The sequence below is a fragment of the Sardina pilchardus genome, chromosome 24 (genome assembly GCF_963854185.1).
Source record: "Sardina pilchardus chromosome 24, fSarPil1.1, whole genome shotgun sequence".
NCBI classification, from domain to species: domain Eukaryota; kingdom Metazoa; phylum Chordata; class Actinopteri; order Clupeiformes; family Clupeidae; genus Sardina; species Sardina pilchardus.
In genome coordinates, this window is record NC_085017.1 from 13803628 (window position 1) to 13831273 (window position 27646).

Below are 27646 nucleotides of genomic sequence, written 5' to 3' on the forward strand. Positions count from 1 at the left end.
TTTCTCAAAGAACCAAATAAAAAAAATACCAGTAGATTTGTGTTATTTCAAACAATGAACATTTTTTTTTTTTTTAATCAACAAGAAATGTCCCTACACAAATAAAGTAGGCTGATGTAAAACTTGAAATACACCATGACTGTAGTGTATGGTAGCCTATATGTCGTATAAATACCAAACATATAGCCTTACGAAGTTACAGTCAAATATCGAAATGTTACATTTTAAGATAAATTAATATTTAGCAATGTGCATTCGGAACTTGTTCAGCTTGCAAGACAACCGTGAGTGTGCCGCGTCAGTGCTATTGGGGCCGCTGTGGTTAAATTGACGTGCTCGGCCCTTCTGGCGCTCCTGCTTTCAAGCTTATTCATTGTGTTTTCAAATGCTTCATTCAATTTGATGTATTCTGTCTAAAAGTGTTTAAAAAACATGTTACTTGTGCCGGTGTTGGGGTGTTTTGATTCACAGACTGGTAGGCATTTTAAGATACATTAACATTTCCTTTTGTCATCTTAATGCACGAAAACAGTGATTCTGTAGCCTCTGCTGCCTCATAACGAGTTGTACACGTATAGGCTATAGTTTGGGAGAACAGGTGAGTCTATAGCGCCACTCCTGGGAAATGTTGTTTACTAACTCAGCCCCAGAGGGCACGCGGAACCTGGAGATGGAGATGACAGAAACGACTTGGAGATCTGCCGGTATGCAAGAAAAGGTACAGGTACGCTTAAGAGTAAAATGTAGTGCCAGCAACCATATCATTTACGGAATGCAAACAATGACATATTCAACCCCGCCTCTCTCTCTCTCTCTCTCTCTCTCTCTCTCTCTCTCTCTCTCTCTCTCTCTCTCTCTCTCTCTCTCGCTCGCTCTTTCATGCCCGCGCGCTCTACGTTCCGATATGGTAACGCTCAAGTCAAGTTCAATCTGCTGCATGGAGTGAGAGTGTGTGATAAATATGTCCATCTTGTCTCAAAGTTTCAATGCACGGTCGGAATAATGGTTTGTTAGTCAATTTCGTTAAATAGTTTCGGGAGTCAAAATTTTCACATTCAGGTGCGTCACTAGGATTGAGACATGTGCTGTTTTTAAGACTATTTTCAACTTAAAAATGTGAAACAATATCATTGTTTTAAACTGTTTTTCCTCAATACCCATTAAATGAAGATATATCTTGACATGACAAATCGTGTCTCAAGTTATGCCATTTATTATTTATTATTTACCATTTAGCCTACTTATTGCTCTGGGGTATATATATATACACATATATGTCTGGGGGTATATACACTCTCTCTCTCTCTCTCTCTCTCACACACACACACACACACACACACACATATCTGGGGTATCCCAGATATATATATATATATATATATATATATATATGTGTGTGTATATATATATTATAGCCTATATGTGGGCCTACACTTAAAACTGATGTCCCTTTTGGTTTGTACATAACCATTAGGTTCCATTTTATAGTTTATGTATGTATGTATGTATGTATGTATGTATTTTTTTTATAGTACTGATATGAAATTAGGGGACAAGTGATATTTCTTATATTTCTAAGAAAATATATGTATCTTAAAACCATTGCTTACAGTGGTATTACACTTGAGGCAATATGCTATACAATTAGTATCACTTTTATAAATGACAAGTCCTGTTGAAAAAGAACAAGCTAGGGACAGGCCAAAATCCTCACCCATAGCATTATGTGCGAGCGTGTGGCTCGCACCTGTCACACTGGGCGAACAGGGACGACTGTATGTTAAAGGTGCGCTGAAACACCCTGAAACTCTGAAAACACTGAAAACAGAATAAGGCGCGGTTGAAAAGTTTCACTGAGAGCCTAAATATCCTCTTCTTTTGGACATACATTTAATGATGGATGAAAATTATCACGCTAACACATGTCTATGTCATACAAATGTGTAGTTGCATCGCATTCCATGAAATTTGGCGAATTGTCATGGTTTTCTATCTTGGTCAGACAGGTTAGTCGACTAGCCTACAGCATAGCGCGAAGACAGTTCTGCTGTCATGCAAATGTTTCACATCAGTCCTCCGAACTATCAGTAGCCTATTTCACACAGAGACGTGGTACACTTATGACATTTGAACGGGTAATCACTGAGGACTAAATTACAACGTGAGTCAAATTAACTTTCTATGGATTAGCTGTGACATTTATTCATTCATTCACATTTGAAGGATTTTGATGGGCAGAGCGATGCGCCTAGAACCAAACAGTTCGGAGTTTGAGTGACAGCTTTCCTTAAGTAAATGTTTTGTATAGCCTATGAAATATTAATATTTATACATTAGACATTATCTTTCTCTGATTTATATACACTCTAAGAAGAGATGTGTCGTCCCTGAGCACACACATAAATGTGTCAAAATGACACATCTCTTCTTAGAGTGTACATAAGCCTATACACACACACACACACACACACACACACACACACACACACACATTGTATCAGTTCTTGGGTTTAACTAATTTAAAATTATATATAAGAGCGCTTTGTGGGCCCAATTGATAGCTACAGATTGGAACACGATAGGAATAGAGTGTGATATGGAATAGGTGAAATATGCATTAATATAATAGGCAATATGATTTCTTATGTAACAATAGCCTAATAATAATTAGGCGTGACTTTGCGTATTTGTGTTATGTTTGTTGTATAAACCTAGATTTAAACATTAAAACAGCTCATATAAGTTAGATTTAAACATGATTTTTAACTATAGGCTTTTTCTTTTGCAGACTCTTACCGCTTTCATCAATCAATCGCCAAATCTCACAGGAAAATGTCCTGGCGTGCACACAGAAAAGCGGCGACTGTAATTTCATTAAGCATAACTTTATGCGCACTTTTCTACTGGCAAAGCAACAACATACACTTCCAAACATCATCCTGCGGCTGTGGCAGTTGTCCAAAGGAAAACGAAGACGAGGGTTCCTGGTTTTCCAAGCGCTTCAATGCCTCGTTTCACCCGCTAATGTCACGCAACAGCAGTGTCCTCAATGAAAAGGCATCCAAATGGTGGAAGGTGAGGCGGCACATAACCTTGATTCTCTCATCTTATAATTCTAAACACATTTTTACAATTAGATAAAATTAGTTAGGTTTCAATGTAATGAAATCACCCAAAAATTACATTGTTGTTGCCTCGTTGACACCAAACCCTTCGCAGCTGAGAGTCTGGCCAAGTTCAACGACTTCAAGCAGGGGCGTAACTAGCAGTTAAGTTCAACATAAATTGATGTGTTCAACTCTTACCAAATCGTGTCAGACGTCTAGCAATCAGGTAGCCTAAACGAAAGTTTTAAACACAGTTGGTTACTCAATTTCAATACACCTCCATGCTGGAGCGACTGTAGGCTATTTAATTGCCCGTGTTTTAGGGTAGGCTAATTGTCAATGGTCTCTTGGCTAGAGGGACCTGCAGAACAACACCTATATTTACGTCGTATATTACGTCTGCCTTGCTGGGTTTTAAAAAGGTGCTTGTCATCTCTCCATCGGTGAAAGGGCTGAATAGCGAGGCGTTCCTTTACCTATCCCGTTTAACCTAATAGCCTAATGAAGCTCAATTCATTACATTATTCATTATTTTGCCCAAGTCTATAAGGTTTTCAGATACGTTGTAATACGTGGATGTTCCGTGTGCTTGTGTGACAAGTGTGAGCGTTGTGCTTGAGTGAGCGCGAACTCGTTCTCTAATTTACAGGTCTGGAGTCGGGACGCAGCCGCCCGCACAGAAGCACAGCTCTAACACACGTCATTCACACGCCCACGGTCATCTAACAATGCATTTAAAATAGTCACATAAAGCAGCGTTTTAAATGCATTTTATTTATAAGTGCATTTCAAGTCACCCAAGGAAACTGTACAATTAAACAAGTTAATGAACGTTATACATGGCATACAGACAGAAAGAATCACAAACACAAAGTATTGTACAATTAAAAGTCACAGACGACACTGAACACCATGAGAACAAGGGCGAGGAGGACATAGCCTACAGAGACAGTGCGCAGTGGATCGGATATTCTATGCCAATCCATTTGTGCATCAAATATTTATTTTGCTCGTGTCCACTGAGGATGTCACCTAACATCTATATCTAACATCAGCCAGTTAACTTGCCACTCTTTCTCCCTCTCGTCCGCGCAGACGCGCTCCCAATTGAAAGGAGTAGCATAACGTTCAAGTTGCGTAGTGAAGACTGAGAGAGGTCCCAAAAAGTATCATAAATTTGACATTGTAAACGTTCTCTAAGAAGAGTGAAAAGCAGTTTATGGTAATGCTACTCTTCATTTCGGCGCCCTCTCTGTCCCTTGTTGCGGCCAGCGGCACTGGTTATCTCCTTGATAAGAAACTTCAAAAAGGAAGACATGAAGGTCAACAATGACTGAAGAGTTATCTGGTTCCCACTGCTGACAATGTGTACACTGAGAGAGGTTACTGTATTATAGGCTGCAGTCATGTGATTTGGTCTTGACATCTTCAATCATTTGTTAAAACATTTACACGAAGCACATGATATGCCGATTGAAACTGAATTCCCTAGTTTTTGCAGCTGTGCGCTGTACAATGACAATAAAGGTGAATCTAATCTAATCGAAATTAACATGAACAGACGCATAACCAGACATTTGACTATGTTGTTCATAGCCATATTTATTGTCTGATCTTATGAGGCTACTGCTAATACGCTGCACATATTTATATTTCATTTGACTCTAAACCACCTTCTGTATTCCAACTGTATACTACGGTCTACACTACTGTATCCTGTCCTGTCTATGCACCACCTGTCTATACTTTGTACTTTGTGACTGTACACCAATCAGCCTGTAGATGGTGGAGTTGAGTGAAGTTGTAGCCTGCTTTCTTTTAATCAATGTACTTGTTGAACAGTGCTGGCAAGCGTGTCCCTAGTTAGCCTACTGCAGCTGGCTGCCTTTCGATGACGTTGTCTGAGCTGTTAGATCTATATATATATATATCTACTATGGTTAGATCTATAAAACTCTTTGGACAAACGCGATGTTCACAAACGAATGCAGGTATGAGAAGGGAAATTATTTCCTGACAATTCTACAATAAAACAGTTTGCCATCGTTACGAGATGACAAGATAGTAGCCTAGATCTAGAAGACCAAGAAAGTGACTGTGACCCTGTGGCCGTTTTTTAAAATTATGTACTTTTGACCATAAAATCACAAAAAACAAAGCGTTATTTATTTGTTTGTCTTATTCAGAAACAAATAATGAAATTTCATTATAAACATTTCATTCATTCAAAGCAAGAGAGTAGTGATTCCATAACATCACATTTGAGTGAAAACATTAGATAATAGGGTGAAGAAACAAAATATTTGAGGCTCTCCTGTAGGAATAAAAACATCTATTAATATTGGCTACATGTCTTTGCAGTTAGTCTTCATCAGGGCCTGTAAGACTAACAGGTGTGCACTTTTACATGGTAGAAATAGGTGAGAGTAGTCACATGGCTGAAGTCCCATCCTTCCAAAACTATACAATTTAGACTAATTTAAAAATAAATGTATAATTAGACATAATGATCCACCAGGCTTCTCTTTGGAGAAGATGTCTGAGCCTGTCACCACATCTTGCATTCATGATCATCACGCTTAAGGTTTTAAATCATTGTGATTTAAGCTATTAAGCTGCAGAGCTATTTCAGGAGGATCCCAAAGGCAAGAGACTTGGGAAAGGCAATCATTGTTTTGCCTGTTTCTATTCAGAATCCAGCTTCTGATCTGATAGACAGTGAGGTTACTGCGGCTATCAAGAAACTGTTGATGCTCAAGATGAGCTGTAATATGCATAGAACACATGTTTGGGCAGCGGCCAGACCTGTTTCATGAATGATTACATCACTGTACCTTCCATACGGTTCAGCCAAAAATGGTCTTCTACAGTACATAGGGCCTGCAAAATTAGGGGCCTATGTAGCCCCCTTGGCTGTCCCCATCTTTTGTTTTAACAAGCTGATTCTGAAATGAACTACAGTAGTACTAGTATTCTTGTTCAATGTCCTTTTAGTGAGGTCAACGATGAACTGTTGAACGTGACGCATCAGGCCTGCCATTACGATTTATATCTGTACAAACGGCTTCAACGCCCATCATGTCCAGATATTACATGTACATTACATTACATTACATTACATTACATTACATTACAGTACATTACAGTACATTACATTTGGCTGACTCTTTTTAATTAAAGCAACTTACAACATCATAAACAATTCAAACTTGCTTTTTGCTTTTTAAACCAATTCTAAAAAGAAACCCATGGTAAACATTTTAAGCTTTTAAAAGCAATTCTAACAGTTCTAGAACATTTTAAAAGGTAGAGTGCAGTAGGAATAAGTGCATTAATGAGAGCAATTTTCCGGAGGGGGAGTAGCTGGATTGGCCTGAGAGTGCTGAAAGAGCTACACATTGCTGGCCTGAGGAGTGCAATGAGCCAATTTCACAGTGTCCAGGTGTCTGGCCTAGTTGATGTTAATGATGCCTTAATTGGCAGGGTAAAACATCTTCCTGTTTCAGTCTTTCCTGTAGACTGAGCTGTTCCAGAGGAAGTTAGTTTACACAGTGGCGACATCTTGTGAACTAGGCTAATGGTTGTGTGGTAGCATGTGAAAAAAATAAATACGTACGAGACCCAGGTCAGGCCACCGGGAGAATGCTCAGTATACAGTACCAGATGGCCAAGTCGCCATCACCAAAGTGCATTCGTTAGGCATTTCCTGGGACACAGAACAGAACATTGAACTATAATGTTGTTGGTAACTTGGGGATGTATATGCATTGGTTTTGAACGTTTCAACAGGGAAAACTCTCTGGAAACATATCGAAAGGGTCAGTAACTGGTAGAACTTGTTCAGTTACTCCACACCACCATAATCCATCTTCCTCCTGCATATCTGCTGTGGTTCACTGCTGATAAATGAGTACCCTGTCTCTACTCTTTACCACATCTTTATCTTTTCCCCCTCGGAACATTCTTGAACTATCAAGATTTTAAAGCACACAAACAGCGCATAACTGTAGCAAACAGCTGCAATTTAGCCTACCTCAGCATCCGGAAGATGGCTAAGGCTAAAAAACAGACCCTTTGGAAAATAACATTCTCATTCTATAACATTTATAACCTTTCAAAACACTTGATGTAAGGTTAATTTATCAAATATTATGTTAAACTGCTTCAACGCCCATCATGTCCAGATATTACATTATTACATTTCATTACATTACATTTGGCTGACTTTTTAACTAAAGCGACTTACAACATGATAATTCTTAAAAAAAAACAAAAAACATGGTAAACATTTTAAGCTTTTAAAAGCAATTCTAACAGTTCTAGGACATTTTAAAAGATAGAGTAGGAATAAGTGCATCAATAAGAGCAATTTTCCGGAGGGGGAGTAGCTGGACTGGCCTGAGCGTGCTGAAAGAGCTACACATTGCTGGCCTGAGGAGTGCAATGGTCGTGTGGTAGCATATGCTTGTATGAAGGCATTTCAGTAGGTGGGAGCTGAGCTGGAGAGTACTTCATAGGCAAGCGTTAGAGTCTTGAATTTAATGCGGGCGACCAGATACATTGTCAGCCCTATACATTTTATCCAACATGAAAAGCACATGTGTAAGCTGGCAACCCCATGGTGAGAGGCTTGATATCAAAGTCAATATATTCAGACGCCGGTTCTGTAATGGATCCTATTCCACTTTCCCTATTCCTGTTAATTTTGTGAAATCCATTTATTGTGTAAAGCATTGTCCGAGATGACATTAAGATCAGCTCTCGTCTGATCCAAGAGAATAGGGGGAATTTAATATGAGATGTGTTGACAAGTAAGTAGGCCACAAGCACATAGCCTCTCTCACTGAACTTGGCTCTCAAGTGAAGTGTTGCATTGCTTTGTAACGGGAGACGCCAATGCTAAGATTGGAACTATTTTTGGTGATGAAAGATTTACAAACAGAAATGAAAAATAAATAGTTTTGGTTAGTTAATCTCGTTTAGTTGGTAGTAGAATTGTTGTAGCCTATAAAAGCAATATGGCACAAGTGAGACTGGTGTTGTTAGTAGATATCGCCATGGCTGTGATTACCTGCGGCCTCCGGTAATATCTGATTATGTCATTCTCACTCATACATTTTCTGTTTGTGGAGGCCCACAATATGGTGACAAAAACAGCAGTTAGTCTTACTAAATAGTTTAGTCTTGCTAAAGTAAGACAAGAGACAAACATCATTTGTGTCATAATACCTAATTGTTTTCTCGCTAATGCTTTACACATTTTACACGCCTGTTTGTAAAGCAAGTTTATTTATATTGCCCATTTTGTACACAGAAAGGTAACCCAATGTGCTTAATTAACAAATCTTATAGAATTAGCAAATACTCAAATATTGAAATAACTAAAACAATTAAAACAAACAAGGCAATAATACGAAATAATTTAAAAAGAATAAAAACAAAACAAGTTAAAAAAACAAAAAAAAAAACACATTCATTTTGAAAATGTGGTTGTTCTCTGTCTTTCAGTTTGAATAACTCTCCTAAACTGCCAACACCTGTGTTGTGTCGCATTTCATATCACATTTTCTGTAACACAACACTTTGTTTGTGCCTTTCAGTACATGTCTGGCAGCAATCCATTGTTCTTCTGCTTGCTTAAGGTCGAGCCCAGTATCATCCAGTGTCCTGGTTGGCACCACCTGCCTCTACCTGCAGAAACATCTACATCTACCTTGTTAATCTATTTTGATACGCTCACAGAATCAGGGCTGCCAAGTATCACGCTTTGAGCGTGAGAGTCACGCAACTTTAACCCATTCTCACACCACACGCCATACTTGACATTTCTCACGCAAAATATTTCCCCATTCAGTGCACTATATATTTTTTTTATTTCATGATGATAAACTTTGGTCATTGCCTTGACGTAGTTCGAGCTCTGATTGACTGACAGCAATAACCAATCCATCAGTCCTTTGTGCCTAAATCTCACCAACTTCTTCACTGTTGATTCGCTGTTTCTGCTTGATTTTCCAAGTTAACGTTAAGGCTGCTAAGTCTATAATTGTCACTTGTTGCAGAGCTGTGTAACATTTATTTGCCTCTTTCTTGATAAGTTCACACTTGAAAAATTGACTCTAATCGGAGCTGCCAAATGTCACCCTTTGAGTGTGACAGTGAACATTTTCTGAAACTTGGCAGCCCTGCAGAATGGACCTTTCCACTTTTGAGCAGTTGTTCCCGCCCCTTTTGTTACTGTTGCTAAGGTCCCACAAACTTTTGCAGCAGTAGTGTTTAAAGGAGCACGCCAACGTTTTGGGTCTTTAGCTTTAGTCAAAACATACCCATATCTCCATGCATGTAGTTACTTGGTTTGACACACCCTCCACTAGCCTAAGTTTGCGCAGGTTTCTAAAGTGGGGGGGTTGAATAGCTCACACTTCCCAATAGTGACAAAAGAACTACACTGTCTTATTTACATGCTGTGGTTTGTATAGTTAAAACTTGTACTGTAAAAACAACAATGTCAAATGAGACAGCCATTTTGTATACTTGGTCCTATGTTTACATTCAGGCGTAGTGGCGGAGTGATTTGCAAAGCACTGCGCTTTCGAGTTTGAAGAAGTAACACCAGAGGTGCTCTCTGCAAATCACTACGCCAAATGTGAACACTGTACCTAGTCTGTACGCTTACAAAACTGTAGAACGTACACTGTATTGCCAAAATCATTTATTCACCTGCCTCGAACTTCAGTCAAATCCCATTCTTAATCCGGGGATTAATATGACGTCGGTCCCCCCTTTGCAGCTCTAACACCTTCAACTCCTCTTGGAAGGCTTTCCACAAGGTTAAGGAGTGTGTTTATGGGAATGTTTTTACCATTCTCTCAGAAGCACATTTGTGAGGTCACACACTGATATTGGACGAGGACACTGGCTCTCAGTCTCCGCTCTAATTCAACCCAAAGGTGTTAGTTTGCTATTGGGTTGAGGTCAAGGCAGGTGAGCAAATGATGTTGGCAATATAGTGTACATTATATTTTAACCAAGGACCAAACGAAACACGGCACCCCTACCTTTAGTATTCCCAGAGAAATTCCATGCAGGGTTTTGTTGTTGTTTTTGTTTGGGGGCAGGCAGCTCCCACTTAGTTTGTTTCCAGGTTTCGGAGCCTGGGCTGCCCACAGAGAGCAGGTCTTTTTTACAGTGTACTCACGGAATGGGCAGCTTGAGGAGATAACTGATGAATGTGGCAACATTTTATAGAATAGAATAGAATATCTTTATTGTTATTGTCACAGGTACAACGAAATTGAAAGTGTTCTCCAGTCAGTGCAAGTATATTAAATAAATAAATAAATAAATAAGATGTTTTTTTAAAAACTAAAATGTTATAGATGGAGGCCTGAGCCCAGAAACACACAGACAGCACACACTAAGTTCAGACATCATTATGGGCTTGACGTTGCCTAAAATCCCTGACTGCCTTTACAGTAAAATAACACTTAAAAAATAAATACATATGAGACCCAGGTCAGGCCACCGGGAGAATGCTCAGTATGTACCAGATGGCCAAGTCGCCATCACCAAAGTGCATTCCTAAGGCATTTCCTGGGACACAGAAAACAACATTGAACTATAATGTTGTTGGTAACTTGGAGATATGCATTGGTTTTGAACATTTCAACAGGAAAAACTCTGGAAACATATTGAAAGGGTCAGTAACTGGTAGAACTTGTTTAGTTACTCCACACCACCATAATCCATCTTCCTCCTGCTTATCTGCTGTGGTTCACTGCCGATAAATGAGTAACCTGTCTCCAAGGCACTCTCGATTGAAAAACTCTGACGCGTTTCGGCTACATGCCTTCTTCCGGGAGTTAAAAAGTTAAATGTTAAAAAGAGGGGTTTTTTAACTCCCGGAAGAAGGCATGTAGCCGAAACGCGTCAGAGTTTTTAGAAGGTTAATATGACCAAGGCCATAATAATAAAGGCTTTTTAACTTTTTCAATCGAGAGTGCCTTTGGAGTTTCTTTGTTTGTTGGCATTTAGTATCCCATCCAAAGAGCACCTCAAACTTAAAGTCCAGGAAGCGCTCCTCTACCCCTATTTTTTTTACAAAAAAATTAATCTTTGGTTCCCAGACCACATCTTGTGGCATTAGCCAGACTAAGCTAGACTGGTTTAGGTCTCTAACACCTGTCATCAAAAACAAACAGAGGACAAGCACTAGTTTGTTTAAAGGGACAGTGCAGAAGGCAAGCTTACTGAACTTGATATAAGATAAAGAATGAAAGCATATTGCCTAAATATTTCGATGTGGCTGAGTCTGGATTGTTTTCATCTAGAGGTGAAGCCTAAAGAATCCTAGTGAATTCTGATATTTATATTCATTGACCCTGTACATTATTGAGCCATTTATAATTTAGTTATTAGTTGTAGTCCAAATATTCCTACAGTGTAGGTCCCCTTGAGAACAGTATACGTTTGTTTTGGAATTGAGCATTGTGATGGCTTCTAGCAAAGCACTGTCTTTCATGAGTGGTTACCTATTTTCTTACAAACAAACAAGCAAACAACTAACACAATCTCATTACGATGTTTTCTATGGAAGATTACACTAACCAAAGTTCACAGCATTTTCAGTGGTGCCATTGCATAATATTTGTAGTAAATATTAGAACAGGAACGAATGTGCATACAATTCACACACATAAATAAGTTAGCCAGTTGAGTTATTTTTTATGAGTAAAAACCTTTTCTGCAGTGTGTATTTATTCACATGTTTTTGACAACCTTTTAAAAAAAACATTTTAAGGAACCGTATTTAAGAAATGTTTTTCAATTAATCATAAAATGTCCCTGATATGTCACTATAGACACTAAGAAATCATGCTTGTTTCAAATGCTTATAATTGACAGCAGTAGTCCGGCCAGGATATTTTCTGAACATTTCAACTGGAAAAACTCTCTGAATTCCCAGGTTACGTCTTTGAGTGAGCACTGCACTAATATTTGACATGCAAACCAACAGGGAGAAACATTTACATCATCCTTATACCTGTAGTGGCAAACAATGTTTCTTTCCTGCTCTAACAGGTTTTTGATTTTTTTTAAGCAGATAGAATAAACAACCTTTAGAGTTTACCCAGCTTTCAGCTTATGTGGGGTTAATGTGCCGTGAATTGTGGCCTTTCACTTAAAAGTTAAGTGAGTGTGAGAATGTGTGTTTCTCTACGCCAACTTCGTGTCTGGCATGCACACATTTGCAATGGTCTGTTGGCGACACTTGTTGATGCTGGGCAATAACATTAATCAACAGCTAACACGCAACAGGTACAAATGTTGCTAAGCTATACAATTCCGTGTCTAAACTGAAGCCTTTGAGGATATCAATGATTAAAAGGCAATGTGAGGCCTTTTTGGAGACAGCATCTTTTTATTTAACGTTTTATTACCATGATTTCCATGAAATATGTGATGAATGGGGCCAGTTTCAAACATTTGCCTGTGGCTTGCATTGGGTTTTTCCCTCCGATAGACAAGGGATTTCTTGTCAACAGGGTGTTCCAGTGGGAAATGGCAGTAGCCTATATTAGATGGGATCAGCCAAATGCCTACTTAGGCTAGAGCAGAGCGGTAGATAAAACAGAGTGGCGACACTCCCATAGACCTCCATAGGAAAAAATGGCAGCGCTTTTTCCAGGCTATTTCCTCGTTATGGGGCTTTTGGAACTGTTTACAGCCAATCTCTTGGTCAGTAGTCAATGAGTTAATTGATTACACCTTCCAGCATCAGAAGTACATCCCACCCTCCTGTGATTCAGCCATTCAGCACAGGTTTTTTTGGAACTTTTGATCGTGGCGGCAACATCAAAAAGTGTCGCAACTCTCTGTATCTATGGCTCTGGGCTAGAGGTTCTGCGTGGGTTGCAGCTATTTTCCTCAGTGTGATTGACTGCGTATTTTGATTTCCCTTAAAAACACATTCAAATTCAATTCAAATTCAATTCAAATCATGGAGTAGAGTACAATGAATCCTATAAATATCACTATTAAAATACATGAATGATAAATAATAAATAGATGTACATGGATCAATACAAGAGTCCTGTGTAAGTGAGTGCTTCTCATTAGCAGTATGTAAAGTGCAGTGCAGTACAGTGCTCTCTGGACCCTGCCAAGTGCAGCTGGAGTCATTTCTGTACAGGACAGAGTTGCAGACGGTTAGTAGAGGCGGTTCTGGAATTAAGAAGTTGGACAGCTGTGGGCACAAAAGTTGCTTTCCTCCTCTGTGTCCTGCAGGATAGGCTGCGGAGCCGCCTACCAGAGGGAAGCCACTGAAAGGAGGAGAACAGGGCATGTGAGGGGTCTTGTAGGATCTTGCCAGCTAACCTGATTGTCTGTTGCTCGCATAGAGAGGAGAGGCTTCTAAGGGGAGAGCCAATTATCTTGGAGCAGACATTAACTGTTCTTTGAAGTCGCCCTCGGTTCAAGAGGCTGATAGAGTGGTACCAGCAGGTGAAAGAGAAAGTCATAATGCTCTCAATGAAGGAATAGTAAAATAGAGTTAGTAATTCAAATTTTTGTTATCAGTGGTGTGCACAGACTCAGCTAAACTAGGAGAGTCTGGGGGTATTTTTGAATAACCCTATAAATGATGACTTTTGGCGGGTTTTGTGAAAAGAACTGGACGAGATCATCCAAATGCTAGCTAGATATGACCTAATCTGCCCCTTGCAGACATACAGAAGAAGTGTTTGGTGGCCGCATCAGTCTAGCAACTTTCCGTAGAGCTTGGGAGCTGGGCTTTGGCATAAATCACCAGACCAATCACATCGTGTATAGAGTCGGTGGGCAAGCTTAACACTATGATGACTGACATGCGACCAGAAGTTGCGACCATTAAGCATCCTGCTACTTGAAAACAAGAAGATGATTTGTTTAGCGCTATCCTATTGCGTGGAAAGGGCATTTGAAAGTCAACTGTTTATCCCATCCCTCCGATTGAACCCTGCCTGCGGTGAATTCCATCTTGATGTAGGTCTGGCTGGTCAGGCTGGCATCCATTAGTAAACTTCCCTAAATTTATGCCTTTCTTTTCACTGCATCATCTTTTATCCACAAGAAGTGCACCTATGTTGGCACTTTTTTTCTCACATATAGTAGCCTACAGTTTATAGGACTGCATTCCACTGCACTCTGTTCTGGAAATTATATCCTTTGGAACACTAACTCCGTTTACATGGACACTTCAGCTCAATCGGAATAAAAATCGTCATATAAACACCTCAATCAGAATGAAAATTCCTGATCCGATCAGAATTTTAATCGGAATGGAAGAGGTGGTGTAGTCCGTTCCTATTCCCAATGAACACCCATGTATACGGTCATTGGGACTGACTGCTATATCTACCCAATGAAAAGCAGCCAACAACGGCTATTCCGATCAAAGATTTTAAAGCGCTTGAAAGCACCTGATCGGAATAGAATGTAGGCTAGCCATGTAAACAGACGGCATAAAATTTTCAATCGGAATAGTTTAATCGGAATGACAAAAAACTGTAGCCTACATGTAAATGTGGTTACTGGGCAACATACAGTAGAAGGCACTCCGTAATGGTACCCTTTTCCAATGGAAGGGCACTCACCTTGTAGGATGAGTTTAGAACACTAGACGGGCACTCATCTAGAGGATTCTGAAACATTTTTTCAGCCAATAGGACACTTTCGAGGGCACTTTGACAATTTTATTTTTCAACCATGTGGTCACCAAACCCTGTTATGCAAACCTTGTCACCTACTTGCAGACTGACCAATGAATCTGATACAGTCTCCGATCCCACTGTGTAAATAGCCACTGCCACACTCGGCCAATCTTGTTGTTTTCGTTTGTTATTAATCACAGATGATAAAAATGTAAGATTCTTGCCATTTCATTGGACAAAAGAACTTCCACAGCTGGGATTCTTGACACTTGATTTGTGTCAAGGCGCTTAATTTTGCCTCTAGAATCAAGATCTATTCAAGAGGCAAGACAGACATGAAGTTTAGAAGGGAAAAACAATTTTCTTTTTATACTCTTATATTTGTAAGTTGCCCGATGAACATTCTTAAAAGTGGTAATAGTAAAACACTGCCTGTGTCCAAAAGTCATGCGTGCACGCTGGATAGTACCTTCTTTCCATAGCGTCTCGTGCTCCTCAGTATGCGTCCCTACGTACATTTGGACAGCACTAACTAGTTGGCGTCACCTAACTCGGGGAGGGGGGTATGTTGACGATTTGCATGACGTGTGGAGCTTGACCTGCGCTGCGCAATGGATTATGGGATATCTGAGGCCAAAAAAGATGCATGGATGCACGCTTGGAAATCACGCCAAACGAAGTACCCATCTAGTAAGAGCGCTTCACTTTCGGACAGTCTATTCTGACGTAACTTCCGGAAAATGCACACTGCCCAGTGTGTGTACTGATGTTTCAGACAGCCACTATCATTTTCACTCAGGCTCAGCTGGCATCACATCTTCAAAAATTAACAAAAACTGACATCATTGGTTTGCCCCCCACAACTTTCATGTGGATCCTGGTTCCCTTGATTCAGGGTTTATAAATCTTAATGAAAAGGATCTTAATTATGAATTAATTGAATCTTGTAGATTTTCAGAATTCCGTGGCTTAGGATGCTGTGTATGTCTTTTTGACAGGGGTTACAACCTTTTCAAGGACAGCCCGACTACAGAGTGGTTGTGGAAAAGTTGTTCAAACTCATTCCTGACAAGGAGTATTACAGGGATGGAAGTCCAGACCGCTGCAGGGTGTGTTCTGTAGTGGGCAACTCTGGGAACCTGAAGAACTCTCACTATGGACCTCTGATCGATGCCAGCGATTTTGTCCTCAGGTAAAGAGGGGGCGGGGTGTGTACTGTATGTGTGTGGGGTGGGGGTAGTAGCCTAGTGATGAAAGCATTATAGGTGAGCAGGTGTATAAAAATCAGTGTCAAACAAACGGTTTAGTCTTTAAAGAATGCTGAGATTCTGTTTTGATCAGATTTCATGAATCGTGATTTTTTTTGTATTTAATTAATTCCACTGCCCATTAAATTAGTTCATGTGTGCTGAACTTAGCTCATTACATTGTGCTTCAGTGCCTTAAAGAGACCCTATGCAACTTTTTCATAGTCATAAAAGCGCTTAGAAATCGTTGTTTTGCTTGACTGATCAGTTTTATCGAAAACAGTCATATTTCCTCCCGCCCCTAGTGTCCCTCTCCGCTATTACAACCTTGCAACTTTCTGATAAACGATCGTTTGCTGTTTACATCTGGAAGTCAGAGACGCGAAAGGAACAAGAAGAACCACGCTTGCAATTTATATATTTATATATAGCCTATATATGTATAAATATACACGCTAAAGCTGTCGGGGAAGCTCTGCAGAGAAATATGCAAGCATAAAACGAGCGAAAACGAAAAACGAAACCGAAACCAGAGATGAAATCGCCAATCCTGCATTATTCCTCTTTAATGTCTTAAAGTGAGTGAATGACATCGATGTGAGTGAGTGGAATGACATAGCCAGGTTATTATGTTGATTATAATATGTTGACTCATAAGAGTAGCTGTTCAGTTCCCATCAGCTGTCTTTTAATACAGTCATGTTTTAACCCTAACCTGTTACAGCAAGAGAAAAAAGCTTTTCTCTTGAATTCTCTTGTGATCATTGTACATGTAGGATAAACAAAGGTCCTACCAAAGGCTTCGAGCAGGATGTGGGATCAAAAACTACTCATCGCATCATTTATCCTGAAAGTGCTGTTGATGTCGACAACTCTACTCACCTGGTGCTGGTTGCTTTCAAGCCCCTGGATATGGAATGGCTGATAAATGTCTTCACCACACACCGTGTCAAACAGTAAGAAAGTTCTGGCAAAATTACTACATTTTATATTTGAATTTTATTTAGTACAACAGGGACATCTGTAACGATGAACACTGTGATGTGCTCTATGTGTCCCAAAGAAACACAAACTCTGAAGCACATGAAAATGTCTCCATGCAATTTATTGTTGTCCAAAGTTTGTATTTTGTGAAGGCCTTAAATATGCATTAAAGGTAAACTATGCAACGTTTTTCAGTTAATCAATTCATTCCATACTGTTATGATTAAATGAGTCATTACCGGTTGAACGATGTTTTTTTCGGCCGCCCTATAGTGGTCTGTAGCGGTAGAACCACGCTTGCAATTTCAGGAGCCCTCGGGCATGCACCCATGGTCTACTCCAGGAAGTGTCATGTAAAGTCTCATGAAAAGGCACGGCAGACTGACCGATTGAGGAGTTTTGTAAAATATACACGCTAAAGCTGTAGGGGAAGCTCTGCAGAGAAATATACAAGCATAAAACGAGCGAAAACGAAAAGGGATAGTGAAACCGGCGATGACAATCCTGCATAGTTTTCCTTTAAGACACATCATTGAAGTATGTGGACAGTTTAACGAAAGTGATTAATTTAATAGAATATGTGATAATCTAATTTTCTTATATCCCCTAGTACATACACACGTGTGAAGTCAACATTGCAAGCAAATACAAGCTTGGTGAGTTATGATTAGTCTTGTTCATTTCCACCATTATTTCCACAATTTGTTCCCTTGTTGGTTGAAACCTAGATGTTAACAAGTGTTAGGCCTGATTCAGAGTATACACGAGCTAGTATGCGAACACAATTGACAATGCACGTTTTGAAGTGCCTTTCATAGTTTTCGCAAGCTACATGGATGAGGAGCCCCCATTAGACACACATGGTAGGAAACGCATTGTTGCAGCACGAAAAGAAAATCCTACAGAAGTACGCATCACAGCTTCCTTCCATAGCTCGATGCACTCACATATCCATACCTTGGGTTGACTATGACTTGTCCCGTATAGTAAGAGTGGTGCACGACACTTTAAAGCTTATTGTACACACACTTTTTTGGTAAAGCCTTTAACAGTGTGTGTAGTCAGATCCTTCCATAATACTTGTTGTAATAAGCCTAGCCTGGTATAATGTCAATATATTTTTATAGGTCATTAAGAAAACATAACAAATGAGTTGTTGTTTGTGTAGCCCAGACAATCAGACAATAACTAGGCTACTTGAGACTCTGCTATAGTAGACTATAATTTTCGGAATAATTAGGGCAGGATTCGGGATTCGGGACAACTGCTTGTCATGACTGTTCCGAATTTTTCGGGACGTCTGGTCACCCTACTCCAGTGATAAGAAAATTCAAGTTTGCAGTGATTACAAATAACTTTGCTTCTGTCCCTTCAACCTTTTTTTTTTTCAGATAATGGTTATCAACCCCAGTTTCATGCAGTATGTCCATGAGGCCTGGCTAAAAAAGAATGGCCACCAACCATCCACTGGCTTTTTGACTGTTGTTCTTGCTCTTCACATCTGTGACCAGGTGAGCTGTCATCATTTTTTTTGTGCTGAGGGGAATATGTGAGCTAAAGGGTCTGTATAGTGTCCTTATGACACTGTTCCCTGAATGGGATTTCAAAGATTGTTGTGGGGACGTTTTTTCCACCACAGATGCCTGCATAGGGTGATGAGTTGTCACACCTCACAGCAGTTGCCACACTGCTATTACTGTCTTTACCCCTCCACATTTACGTCATGGGCCTTTCATTATAAAGTTTGAAGACCTTTGAAAATAGGATTTTGTAAGGTTGTGTTTACACTTAATTTAAATAAAAACTAATTTCTTTACATTCACTGCTGATTTTCTTATTGCTGAAGACTTTTAGATTATAACCATATGTGTCACTTATGCATGGATGTTTGCAGTTAGACAAAAATCTTAAAAATGTAGCAAACTGCCTCAGAGTGTCTGAAAGGCCTTAGACCTGGATGTGTTAAAAGAAAATGTATGAATGGCGGTTTGTTAAAACAATAAAAGAAAATCCTAGGATTTTCAGTCCTCTGACCTGCAGCAGGCATTCATGAAGTCCATTCAACTTAATTTGCATTTGAAAGAGCCACTTCATTTAGTCTGATTTTTTAAAAATTTGTAGTAAAACTACATAATATGTTTTTCTTACTTTTATGTAGCCAACACCTTTGTTTTCTTGGGTAGATATATTTACAGTGTGTGTTTTTTACAGGGCTTGAAGACCTTTGAGACTCATTTTTTGATATAGTTGTGTTTACACTGAACTATACTAAAAACGAATTTCATTAAATCCACTTACTTGAGTAACAATTTTACTCACATATCATACTTTTTGAGGTCTTCTAGAATATGTTCATAACATCTCATTTGCGGTCATAATAATATCACTTAGATTACAAGTTTATAGTCAAATAAGGGTGATGCAAAAATGAGTACACCCCACCACACTTTCTTCAGCAAGTTAACAAAACAGGAATGTGGTGAGTCAGAGTGAATACAGTATATAATGTGTTCGTCAGACTGCAGGTGCAGACACCTAACCATATTTCTCTCTCCTTTCAGGTCAAAGTGTTTGGGTTTGGAGCAAACAAGCAAGGAGCCTGGGATCACTACTTTGAGAGGATACCACCATCCTTTAAAACTGGTGGACATAAGGGTAGTTTTGAGTATGACATGATCAAGGAGCTTGATAAAAGAGACCAAATTGAAATGTATCGAGGATGGTGAGGGCCTTTCATCTGGACGTAGGAGTTGTTTTGTTTTTTCAGCTATACCATGCCCCATAACTCAAGACTATTCAATATCTTGTTCTGCTGTCACTGTAACTTTCCACTTTGGATGCGGTTAATACTATGTCCTATTTTAGTTGTCTTTTGTTGGTTATAAGTTCTTAAAATGGCAAATGAAGAAAAGTGTTGACTAGAATGATGGGGTGACTGCTAACTGCTAACTTCTAAACAAAGCATTGCCATGCACTAAAGGATCGTTTTATTCAATTTATTTAACATTATTCTATCAACACAGACATCACATCAATAATCTAACATTATAATGTATTTGCCGCAGGTGCACTGTTGAGTGAGTAAGACCATTGACTTGCACTTGTACACTGCAACTATAGAAGGATTGGATAAAATGTGCTGGAAATGTCTCCACTGATAAATATCACACTGACTAACCTATATGTCCAAGTGCCTTTGGAACATTGAATGAATGATTGCTGATAATGTGAAATGTAGATATTGCATTGAAGATCAGCTATTTCTTTCTACAACAGTCGAGAATCCTTATGCAATTATGTTTATGTTCATGTCAATTATAAATCATAACATAACAATCATAGCATGTCAACACTCATTCCGTGCACAACGAAAGCCACAACCAAGCCAACGTTTTGAGTTTCGGAGCGCATTTCTGAATTGTATGTGTTGTGAATTTGCAGCTCGTTTCTAAAATGTACAGGCCTGATAGAGTTCAGGCATGGTGCCTGAATTCTGGCTTGAGCTCGGCCATGTACGATGTCAAAAAAGGCTATTCTCTATATTGTTTTTCGAATGTATTTGATCATTTCAGGCACAGATAATTCCCTGTCTATCAGTCCTGAATGTACATTTTGTCTACATTTGCAACATGTTGTCTTTAAATGATGTGCCTGTGTTGTCAAATAAAGATGAAGATGTTTTCTTAAGTTGTTTGCACAATAAATTCCACGATATTCCGGAAATTCCTTGTCCCATGGGAACCCTGGTTAATCAGGATCAAGGTGCTTCTTACAAACGGGCCAGGTGCAGCTTTCATGAGACTTCGGATATTCAGAAATGCAACCACAGAGGAAACGAAACATAATACACAACACAACACAACACAACACAACACAACACAACACAACACAACACAACACAACACAACACAACACAACACAACAACACAACACAACACAACATACAAATAATATAGCCTATGAAAATATAATGTTAAACACTTCTATGTAATAAATGTTAATTAATATTCACTTCTAAAACACAAGATTTGTAATCCAAAATTTCTACTACAACAGCACAACACAACACAACACAACGTTGGGTCAAATGTAATGCTTAGAGACTCGTGCGGCACTCGGAACTAGGAACCTGACTTGACATCGCAACCATGGTTTCCACACTCCACACTTTTTTTGGAGGCCGGGATTTTTAAAGTCGAGTCGTTCGAGTTAATGGTCGTCGCGAAGGCAGTATAAATATAAAGATTGAGCAACCAAAGATGTAGCCATACCAGTGGGTGCCACTCCCACTAAATGCAAAAGGGCTACCACAAACAAAGTTGAACAAACAAAACCGAACACCACTGCATTTCAACAACAAAACAGTAACATAGGTAACAACTTTGCTGCCACAGCAACACACAAAGACCCAACAAAAGTGAACTGCCACTACACCATGTGGTCTTCAACCATGACACAAAATGGGTCACACTGTAGTCAACCACTACAAAACAATTTTGCCAACATACAACTAAGCTGCAACAATTGATAGTCCATTGGCCAGACCACATATTGGTACCAGTCAAAGTGGCAAAATTTCAATGATGCCATTTCCTTTTTTTTTTTTTTTTTTTTTTTTTTTTTTAAATATTTTTTGGGCTTTTATGCCTTTAATGATAGGACAGTAGAGAGAGACAGGAAGTGAGTGGGAGAGAGTGTCGGGGTGGGATCCGGAAAGGACCACGGGGCGGGAATCGAACCCGGGTCGCCGGCGTACGGTGCAGGTGCCCCAGCCAGTTGCGCCACGGCTGGGGCCTTGCCATTTCCTTTTTTAGAGTAAAATATTACATGATAATCTTTTCCTAAAGAGCAATTTCTTTTAAAAGGTGAGACGCGACAAGAGAGTCTTGCCTGCCTCTGCAAATATGGTCAAATTTATAACTAATAGATGTCACAATAAACTTACCCACTTGTTTACTCACATTAGAAGAAATTTTTTTTTTGTAGTACAAGTTTTCTGAAATGTTAAATATGCAAATGTGGCATTATCTACTGAAATATGGATTTATTTGCACATACTGTATCTGTATTTCCAAATTAGAAATAAGAACATGGGAAAGGTCAATTTAGATAGATTGATAGATGAAGATAGATAGATAGATAGATAGATAGATAGATAGATAGACCAACAGACAGACAGATAGACAGATAGATACTTTATTCATCCCCACAGGGGAAATTCAGGTGTCCAGCAGCCTACAGTGTGTTGTCCAAACAAGCATTCACCAAGCAATACACTCATACAAACAGAAGTGAAGACACAGCCAATAACAGTTGTTAAGAGCATTTGAAAATCAATGTGCCTTTTTTTGTTGACACGTTAGATACAAAAGTATTACAAAGGTATTATTGGATATCTCTCATCACATTAGAAAGCAGTGTTGTCAGAAGTAAAAAGGGAAACAAATGTGAAATCATGGAAATATAAATAAAGGTTATGAATAATATATGAACATACTGTACACTCCTGAAAATACCTTCAGAATATAGTTACCGTATGGATAAAACTGGGAGGTTTGGTGTGTGCAAGTGGCCTGTGAAGAGAAAAGGCCCTGTTAAGATATAATTGAAACCTAAAAAATCGAATATTGTGTAACCAAATAAAGTGAAATATTTGTATTTAGAACATGTTCTACATCATTTGTTTTGCACTGTTTTCAAAGAATATATACTGTTATTACATACTGTTCCGTTTATTATTAGTGCTCAGTATTTCTATTTCTTGGGAAGAGAACTGTGTACTGTTTGTAGGTGTTGTGTGAGTGTGTAATGCATGCGTTTTGTGTTTGCTGTCTTTATCCTATACCACATGTTCCTGTTGATGTCTATAAACAACATTATACATTTATTAGATATTTATTCTTGGTAAATTCTTAATTTATCAAGTTGGTGGTTAGGGTTAGAAACTCTATAGCCTTCTAATACATTGTTTGATTGTATTACTATTCTGTAACTGTAAGTCACTTATACAGAGAGTGTAGAGTCCTTCAACTCTTTCAATCCATGGATCAGGGACAGGTATGAAAGTTCCATGTCCTCACCACAGTGCCTCAAAGATCAATATAGGACCCCTTCTTTGTTTCTATCGATACCTCTTCCTTGCTTGACTTAATTTCCCCCTACTGATTTGCCTATCACTGCTTTGCATATCACTGATTTGCCTATCACTGCTTTGCCTATCACTGCTTTGCATACATTAGCAGCTACATTAAATGGCCACTGGTATCAAAAGGCGGTGGGTGCCCTTTTTTCAGGTAAGAGCAATGGGCTCTCAAAATGTCTGTGCACATCCCTGTGCCTACTGTATCTGACCCGCACACGTTTGTCTCACCAATGAAGTTTGCTACCAAAAATTCTGGAGCGCTACATGTCTTAAATCTTTGAACAAATTAGGTATGATCCATCCAATTGCAGCAAAGGGTGCCTTTACTTGAGATCGATGGTGCTTTAAGCTCCCAACGTCGTCTTCCAGGCAGTGCTATCACCGTCAACTTAAAGGCACCTATAATCCTAACCCCAACTCTAACCTTAACCCATGCCTAACCCTAGCGCCTTCCAGGCAGCGCTGTCTTGAAGTCAATGTTGAGAGCTTAGACCAAAAAACTTACTTTGAGCAGTAGCACCCTCACTCTTTTAAATATTTTCCGTGCTTTATTACTTCCATTTGGATCTCTGATGCTTCTATAAGCAAAACTACTAGGTTAGGCTACAAATAATATCCAAATGTTTTTTACACACCTGATATCATCCATATTTCAAGGAAACAGTGCTGGTAAAGGATATCCTGTTAGCAACCCAAGTCATTCAGTAATAGGCAGCCAATTTCACAAATACATTTAAACTGTTGAATAGACTTCATCAACTCTATAGGCCTACGTTATGTTTATGTAGCCAAATACAGTTTTACCCATTATCATTTTAGAGAATACTGTCTTTGTAGAAAAACACAAGAGTATCTGTATCTACTACTTGGGCCTGGCCTAAGCCCCTCTCATTACACCTGTCTCTTGTTAGCCTGAAAACCCGTTGGGTAACCTATTTGTTAATTGCATGTCTGTGGTTGACTCAGTATGAGCATTGAGAATAGCCGCATGGCTGAAACGTCTGCTCACCCAGTAAAAGAGTTTTTTCTTCAGCAAAGACTTTGTCTAAATTTTTTCAGAGTGCGAACCCTCACTACCATTTCCCTATATGCCAAAACCCTAAAAGGTTTTGCTATGGGAATGGTTGAATGATGCAGGTGCTTGAATGATGTCATGGTGCATGTTGTAAATAAATACATGATCTTGGTGGTGGTGAGAGTCACGACTGGTTTCATTTGGTGAGAACACAAAGCCAACCTAGTTCAGGTTCCCTTTTCTGTGGAAATCTTCATGAAACACCACACCACACTGAATGAACATCGATCCATCATCACACTGCACCTTAGGATGGGAAAAAAATGCTTCTACTGGAATTTGAATCTAATCATAACATTCACAAGCTCCTCAGTACTCCTCAGTACACCTCCAATTTCATGCGCTTTCTGTGTTTATTGTGCCTTTTTGTGGTATACCCAGACAGTGTGGAATGCAAACTGTCTGGATTATGCCACCCTCAGCAAGGACTTGCATGTGTACTCCAAAGATCTTATCTTATTTCATCAGAATGTTTCCGTATTCACCTCGCAAAGCCTCATCTTTATTGCCTTCATGACAGTATCACACAATAGCCAATAAAAGTGATATGTGGTGGGAACAGCGGCACTGTGCACAGGGCCATATGATTCATCAGTGGCATGCCATGGAACCCCAAATCGTCGGTTCGGCACACTTAAAATATTTTCTCTTCTCAAGATGCATTTCAGGCTGCTTACGGCAGCAAGGGTCACATGAATGTTGGTACGTCTCCCATTGACTTCCATTCAAAACATCAAAACAATGCTTCAATTATGTGCTCAAACTAACGCCGCTGGCTTATGCCAGCAAACATTTCACTTTGATGATAAATAACAGTTTACAGGTTCTACAGGTACAAGATACATAGAGCAAGAATAGAATTTGGCTTAAGCAACGTGGAGAAATCTTGCCCATTGCCCAAATGCCCATTGCTCAAATTTATGGTAATCTTATGTCGAACGTCAGAGTAGGCTACATTCAGAAACTTTACCTTCATGATACACCACAATTTGTAAAGGAGCAAAGTTTTAAAAAAAACACACACAATAGGCTAACTGATAAGGAAGTACAAGATTATTCGATGCCCAGTTCTTAAAAAAAAAAAAAAAAGTATATATATTTATTTAAATAATATTTCATGATGCTATTGCGCAACTAGCCCACTAATAAAGCCGGAAGTGCAGTGCAATATGCATATATACTGTATATATGCATATGCAGTGCAGTTCCAGCCTTATTTGGGTCTAAAGCAAGAAGTGAAATGTCGACATCTAGTGGGCAAGTTGCGCAATAGCATCATGAAATATTTTCTTTCACAGGAAATTACGGTAGAAATCTTGGTTTTCCTTACTAATTATTTGTGTAATCCATCTCATATATATTATGTTTTTATTTTTAAACTTTGACCACTGTGATGTGATATGTTCCTTTTTGAATGGAGGCTAATTACTCTGACATGTAAAGGATAACGGCTGCCGAGCTGACCTGTTATATGTGACTAATGGACAAGGGGGATGCAAAGAACTCCCAGACACGCAGCGGAAGTTTTCAGTTGAAGACTTCACGAATGTCACACTCACAAAAAAAACTCTCCGACACTGTGATCAGCAGCACTAGAGCCACAGCACTGGGAACAGTGCTCTCTCCAGTCCTGTTCGCCCTGTAGCCTGTACGTCTGACTTCTACAACACAAAGTCATGCATGCCACATGAAGTTTTTGGACAACACTGTAATTGTGGGGTGTATCAGGAATGGGCAGGAGGAGGAATACAGGAGCTTGGTGGAGGACTTTGTGCAATGATGCACACTCAACCACCTACAACTCAAGGAGTAAGTGGTGGATTTCCGGAGGTCTACGCCTGCTCTGCCGCCAGCTCTGCTGCCAGTACCATTGAGGGGATCAATGTGGAGGTGGTGAACACGTACAAGTACCTTGGGATACATCTGGACAATAAACTGGACTGGTCAGTTAACACTGAAGCACCCTACAAGAAAGGGCAGAGCAGGCTGTACTTTCAGAGGAGGACGCGGTCCTTCAACATCTGCAGCTGCCTACATACAGTATATGGTTTGGCTATGTGTGATACTGTACAATCCCCCCCCCCCCCCCCTCCAGCATTTGGCGATCTGATTTAATATTTAACTAACTAACAAGCACTCATCCAATATAATAAAAGGCTGCGTAGTGCTCTGTCACTGGTAAGGTTATTTAGGCCTACGGCATCTTCAAACTCACGATTGAAGGAAGAGGTTTGAGTTTGTGTAAACAGAAACATTATGGAAACACTATGTCTAGAGCAATGACAGTCATCTACTCCACATTATCAAAAAATATGAAATTCCAGGCCTGTACACACCTACTGTATCCAATATTTGATGCAAAATACACATTTTCTTCAACCCAATAAAATACAAATGACAAAATCCTATTCTAAATACATCTATCATAGTAATAATGATGATAATACATTTTATTTAAAGGCACTTTTCTTGACACTCAAGGTTACCATACACACATACATACATACATAAAATATTTCTTTTTTTGAATATGTATAAAAAGCAACAGAAAAGGGTAGAGCCATAACATCAAGTGGAATAAGCAGTTTTAGCAGATGTTTTGAGAAAACAGTGTTTTGAGTTGCCAAAGAGTTTGAGTTTGCGTACAGAGCCCTGATCTCAACCCTAGGCCTATCAAATGTCTTTGAGATGACCTAACAGAGACAGCAAGCCAGTTCTTCTCCTCAAACCTGATTGGCACCAGAGCGCAAATTAAATCATCATAAGTTTTCTCATGGTGATTTAGAAGGCCCTTGCCCTCCTGAAATATTTTTTGGGTGACATGGTGCACCTGGTTCACCATGTGCACCATGGTTTGTGGTTCAAACTATGAAAAAAAAATTTTGTATGCACAGTGTGCTACCCACAGCATTCTGCACACAAATGGCAAGACATCAACAACAGACAAATAAACAAATTGGCAAATACAGAAACAAAATGTTGAACGAAGCGACGTGATTCACCAGCATGCCCATACACAGACATTACAACAGGAAGCAAACAAATAAACAATATTGATATACAATTATGCCCCCAGAGTGTACTGAAGCTCCTCTAGCTGTTGGCAGGGATGGGCAAAAATACATCAAAATTATGTATTTTTAAATAAAATATCAAACACCTAACTTTAAGCGTATCAAAGATGTACTCAAAAAGTCACAACTGATCTTGTCAAGCAGTACAAAGTGGAATCAAGTCTCTGACATTGCCAATGCATATTCAGATTGTGCAATGTTACAGGGAAACCACATTACGATAGGATAATGAACTATCTGTTATGGTTCTTGGGAGTTGGAGCTCAAATTCTCAAGAATCTTGCGGTAGGAAAGAGGGAGTGTATTGTGCATAAACAAGTCAAGTTA

General features: G+C 39.3%; 1 protein-coding gene across 1 annotated transcript; it reads left to right on the plus strand.

The window, feature by feature from the left end:
* The first annotated feature begins 1827 nt into the window (after positions 1–1827).
* Positions 1828–20715, plus strand: LOC134072563 (CMP-N-acetylneuraminate-beta-galactosamide-alpha-2,3-sialyltransferase 2-like). The gene is made up of 7 exons (XM_062529313.1): positions 1828–2161; positions 2789–3075; positions 15796–15989; positions 16821–17000; positions 17639–17684; positions 18420–18539; positions 19590–20715. The coding sequence occupies exons 2-7, from the start codon at positions 2833–2835 to the stop codon at positions 19752–19754; spliced, it is 948 nt and encodes a 315-aa protein (XP_062385297.1). The 5' UTR covers positions 1828–2161; positions 2789–2832; the 3' UTR covers positions 19755–20715.
* Positions 20716–27646: the final 6931 nt, after the last annotated feature.

Bases quoted from the DNA above. Each gene is read 5' to 3' on its own strand.
- LOC134072563 (XM_062529313.1), top strand. From the start codon at position 2,833: ATGTCCTGGCGTGCACACAGAAAAGCGGCGACTGTAATTTCATTAAGC. The intron at 3,076-15,795 runs GTGAGGCGGCAC...TCTTTTTGACAG, and splicing joins AGGCATCCAAATGGTGGAAG to GGGTTACAACCTTTTCAAGG. The intron at 15,990-16,820 runs GTAAAGAGGGGG...TTGTACATGTAG, and splicing joins GCCAGCGATTTTGTCCTCAG to GATAAACAAAGGTCCTACCA.